This window comes from Morone saxatilis, unplaced genomic scaffold (assembly GCF_004916995.1).
Source record: "Morone saxatilis isolate NCDOM2014 unplaced genomic scaffold, NCSU_SB_2.0 Contig16, whole genome shotgun sequence".
Taxonomy (NCBI): domain Eukaryota; kingdom Metazoa; phylum Chordata; class Actinopteri; family Moronidae; genus Morone; species Morone saxatilis.
In genome coordinates this window covers 12,296,346-12,301,496 of record NW_023339718.1, presented here as the reverse complement: position 1 = coordinate 12,301,496, position 5,151 = coordinate 12,296,346, and the positions used below count along the sequence as shown (strand labels likewise).

General features: G+C 37.6%; 1 protein-coding gene across 2 annotated transcripts in view; it reads left to right on the top strand.

The window, feature by feature from the left end:
* hsd17b3 (hydroxysteroid (17-beta) dehydrogenase 3) overlaps window positions 1–2,560 on the top strand; it is a gene marked incomplete at its 3' end in the record, with an annotated part of 8,079 nt that extends 5,519 nt beyond the window's left edge. For both annotated transcript variants that reach the window (XM_035657626.1, XM_035657625.1), the window contains 8 exon segments: window positions 674–720; window positions 958–1,033; window positions 1,174–1,281; window positions 1,398–1,465; window positions 2,050–2,094; window positions 2,186–2,220; window positions 2,330–2,411; window positions 2,495–2,560. In XM_035657626.1, coding sequence (XP_035513519.1) covers window positions 674–720; window positions 958–1,033; window positions 1,174–1,281; window positions 1,398–1,465; window positions 2,050–2,094; window positions 2,186–2,220; window positions 2,330–2,411; window positions 2,495–2,560 — 527 coding nt within the window.
* Between the last annotated feature and the right edge of the window lie 2,591 nt (window positions 2,561–5,151).

The window sequence follows — 5,151 nt, the reverse complement described above, 5'->3', positions numbered from 1 at the left end:
GGGGGGATTAATGTTGTTTTTGTCGTGTTGTTAAAAAAAAATAAAAATATGTTAATCATAAAAAAAAAAGAGAATCAGAGTTATAAAGTTTCACATAGCTTTCTGAGAAATGATTGAGGAGTGACCAGTGTGCCAGAGCTAATCATTGTCTCCAAGAGAAACATATCATGTTTTAGCTTTTCAGAGGAAAAAAACAAAGAAAGAAACTCTAAATTGAGTCTAAATTGCTGCAGTCACCAGTCCTTTGGCTTATTGTCATGCTGACAATAGCTCAAACCAGCACATCCCATCTCATCCACTTAATCCAGTTCTAGTTAAATATTAATGCCCATCTCTTTATGTCTGGAAATAGTGACTAACAGATCCTGTGACCTTTGTAGGATGAGTAGGAGATGGGAGAGTAAAGAACACTCAGAAACAAGGAGTTCCTATTTGTTCTCAGAACTGCGGAACATGCTGTGTTAGTACATTCTGTTAAAAAAGGATGGGTTGGTTATATTGTAAACAAATACAAACAAACTCAATCCTGGGACTTGTCTGATGGTAGAGGAAGAGAGATGGCGTAGTGCAGCTCTGATTCACAGTGCCCCTAGTGTTTAGAATGGAAACTGCAAGAGAATACGACAACTGATGGAAGTCATTTATAACACCGATTCCTGCATCCTTGTTTTAGTGGTGACTGGTGCTTCAGAAGGCATAGGAAGAGCATATGCATTTAGGGTAAGTGATTGTTTAAATTACATTGCTTGTGTTTGCATGTATGACAAACCTTTCCGTACTTGAAATGGAAGAATATGAAGGATTTTCAAAGATAAAACACCTGCTACAAAGACTATTTGAAGCGCTTTCCTGCCCAGCTCATCATGCGGGTTAAAATATTTGCTTCTTATTTGATGTACATCTCCTAACCTTTGTACATTTTTAATTTCTCCGACTGTTCACCACTGCATCCCATAGCTGGCTGAGCAAGGAATGAACGTGGTAATCATGAGTAGAACCAAAGAAACATTGGACCAGGTGGCCAATGAGATTGGTAAAAACTTGCTTTCTATTGACCTATTTTATTGTGTTTTCTTTTAAACTTGGATTACATCTACAAATATGCTGTTTATCATCTGCAAGAGTACATAATTTACAGTATATTGCTGATCCCACATTTTTCATTCTTCATAGGCAATACCACAGGACAGAAGGTGAAAGTGATAGCAACAGACTTCATAAAGGAAAATGTCTTCAGTGAAATTGAGGAGCAGCTTAGGGACCTCAGCATTGGGGTTTTAGGTAGGACTTTTTCAACTACCTTTTACTATTGCTTCCACAAACACCAAAAGCAAGAAAAGGGTCATTGCTGATTTTCTTCCCCCATTTGAAACTGAATCTTCTTTTCTCTACCCCAGTCAACAATGTAGGTGTTCTGCCCAACTTCATCCCCTGCCAATTCCTAGAGTGTGCAGAGCTGGATCAGGTCAGTGCCCTGTGTAGTTTTGTAAAGCTATGTTTACATTCAGTATTACTCACCAAAGGGCATTGTGTGCATCATCGAACTCGTGTTGAATGAATTTCCTTTCTCATAAAACATTTGCAAAGGAAGTTTTTAGGTATTTTAAATGCAGCTTTATTTACATCCACATACATGTATTTACTTGCTGTGTTCTTCTTCCATGACTTTCAAGGCTCATTGCTGCATTTCTTGGCATGTAACCACCACCTGTAGATCATTGACATAGCACGAGACCATTGGTATGCACCCTCATGCATGTGCGCAAGATAAACAAAACAAGGATCCACTCATAGAAAAACAGCTCCACAGCGCTACTAGAGGTCAAAAACTCCACAGGGACATTTAACACATTTAATTACTAACTTATATACTGTTTCCATTTGCATTCCTCAGAGGGTCTTACAGATAAAACGTTTCACTTGCCTAACTTTTTAGGAAGAAGCCCCCCTTTTAAAATTCTTAACTGTAGCCAACCACTCAAAATTTCCTTTCCCTTAATTATCAGTATAGACAGCTTACCTGGGTCCCATGTTTATTTATGATTTCAGACCGTTACAAAGGTGATAAACTGCAATGTAAAAACTATGGCCAAGGTAAGAGTTTATATTTGCTGCAGCTTCTTCCCAGACAAATGACAACTCTTACAATTGCCTTAAAACTGAACTTATTTTCTTTTTTCTCCAGATGTGCAAAATAATCCTTCCAGGCATGGAGAACAGGTTTGCTATCCATGTTTTCTTCATTAGATGTAATGTGTAATACCATAAGATCATAACACACTGATTAATATTGAGACATAAGACCCCCTATTGTTTTCTGGTTTTACAGGGGAAAAGGGGTGATTGTGAATATTTCGTCTGGAATTGCCACTATTCCATTCCCCTTGTACACACTCTATGCTGCATCTAAGGTAAATGAAGCATTACCAGCTGCACCTCTGGTTTTCCTAAATCATGTTGTATGACGACTCATGCTCAAATCTTTTTCCTATAGGTGTTTGTGGAAAGATTTTCTCAAGGTCTTCAAGCTGAATACAAAGATAAAGGGATTATTATACAGGTAAACTTTGTTTCTTATTGAGGCTTCACCTCCAAGATCTTTAAAGCTATAATGTGTAATGTAATGAATAAATGTATATGTAACATCTCCGCATTTGTTACGTTTCCATTTATAAGTAGAAACAATAACACTGACAACCAACAAAGAAGAACTCAGAAGGAAAGGGATTTATTTACTAATAATCTAAGCTGAAAAAGATAAAAAAGGTAATGTTATGGTTTCAAAAATGTGGGGTTTGTGCCAAAAAAAACATCTCATTTATGTATATGTAAAAAACATCTCATTTATGTATCATTAATTCTGATGTCCTTCAAAGCTCAAATGAAAATGACATCCTTGGACATCAAATGTGACTTAGCATTGATACTACTGACAAGTTTGTGTGTGTGTGTTGTATGTGTTTATACCCAGTCCTCCACAGTCTCGTAAAGGAACATGATAAGTGAGTGCGCGTCTTATCTGCCTAAACTGAAGGAACATGTCCTGTCGTTATTCACCTCCCTCACAACACACAAACACACACACACACACACGACACCACAACACACTCACACCAGACCACACACACACAGACACAACACAACACACACAACACACACACACACACACACAGACACACCTGCAACTCTCATTAGCATCCTCCTTTCCCCTCTGTGAACATTTGATCAGATGAGTACACCACCAGACGACTTCAGGTGTCAGTCACTGTTCTGATATCCACAAAACCAGTTGGGGTCGGAAGAGAACTGATGAGCTTCTACGTGGTTCCTGAGAAATGAGAATACACTGGAGACCTGTGTTTGATAGCCTGCTGCTTACAGGATGATGTACAGTGTTTAAAACATGCACAAACGTTCCCTCATCTGTGCACGTACATATGCAGAAGCAGACACACATAACCGTTTGAATTAGTATGTGCTACTGAGATGTCTGACCTAAAAGAGTCACTAATCATGGGGTGACCGGGCTGTTTTGGCAGCCGTGATGAATGATCCTCCCCATGAGAGATAGCGCAGGGAATAAGAAAAGTGGCTTTCGAGAGAGAGAGAGCGAGTAAAGAGGTCAGAGTGACCTAAATGATCCATGCCTGGTCGGACTGTTTGCAACTCATGCACACTTGAGAATAGTCTAACACTTTTACAACAATTAAAACACCATTGTACTAGAAAAAGAAGATTATAAAGATCATCATATAAAAGCAGATATATAGTGATATTGTTTTTTATTTTGCCAGCTTTAAAGGCCTACTAAGGTAAGTATAGTAGGCCTATAACTTATGGTTTTTGTATTATGGAATTGTCAGCTATGATATTTGTTCTTCCTTAGGCAGGGTAACTTTGGGATACTTTGAGTTACTCTGATAGATGTATTCTTTAATTGTATGTCTCTTGGTAAATCTCTGAATTTACTTTTGTATATTCTTTTAAACTGATGAATGTGATTGATGAATGAATTGATGAATATCTTCGGATCCAGTTTTATTTGATTGTGTTTTAAGATTGGAACATATTCACAAAGATGTATGTTATCTTGTAATGTCATGATTCATTTCATTTCAAACCCAAGCCTTCTTTGTTATTGCTGCACAGTTTCATTAAATGGTAAATGATCTTTTGTATCATTTTATTCACATTTACCACAAATTCATCCTGACATTCTCGATTTATTTGGTGTTTTTTCAAACTATGGGATCTCTACTTCTCTGGGTTTGAACAATATGTGACTGCACAGCATGACTTTGTACTGACTGTACTGTGAGTGGGAGATTGGGGCGGAAGAGGTTAACGTGACCTTCGCTTTCCTAATATTTGTATAACCAAGTCTGGTTTCCACTCAGTAGTGTTTGTAGATTTATAGCAAGTGATCTTTAGTACTAAAACATTTAATATTGCAGGGTCTATGTTCAGCTTGGGACGCTGACATGACCAGCACATATGTGTCTGGTTTGCATGGCATCAGAACCAACATGGGAACAACAAAAGAGTAAGTAGGAAATCATTTAACACATTAAGATTGAGGTGAGGTGTCAAATGCAACTTAAAAAGGGTCAATTAAGTTAAGTGGTACTACTGTTTTTAACATTTCAGCATTTTCAGCAGTAATAATTTATGGCATGGCATCTGTTATCCAGAATTAAACCTAGAAGGGCAGCCTGCAGCCAGAGAGTGACTTTCACTCATTATTCTTTAAAGGGGACCCTGAACAAAACAATTTTTGTGTTACTGGAACAAAATGTTTGAGCTATCACCCTCAATTTGAACATTGATCCCTGAGGCAAAGTGGCAGCAATCTGGAGTCCACAGTCCATTTAAATGTTTAAAATACGACTGTCAAGTCGATCTTATTGATTTTCATTACTGTGTAACCATTTCTATCTGCAATAAAAAATATGTTTATATCACTTTCAATCACAAATGGATGGCTTTACAATCTTTACAAGCACATGACGTCCTTTATCCTTTAAAACCATAGATGAATATATTCGTTTATATGCAATATAGTCACTAGAGGGCACTAAATGTAAAGGTTTCACAGTGCCTTCTGATTATTGTAACCTTGCTCTGCAGCAGGTCCTCTCTCTCTCTCTCTCT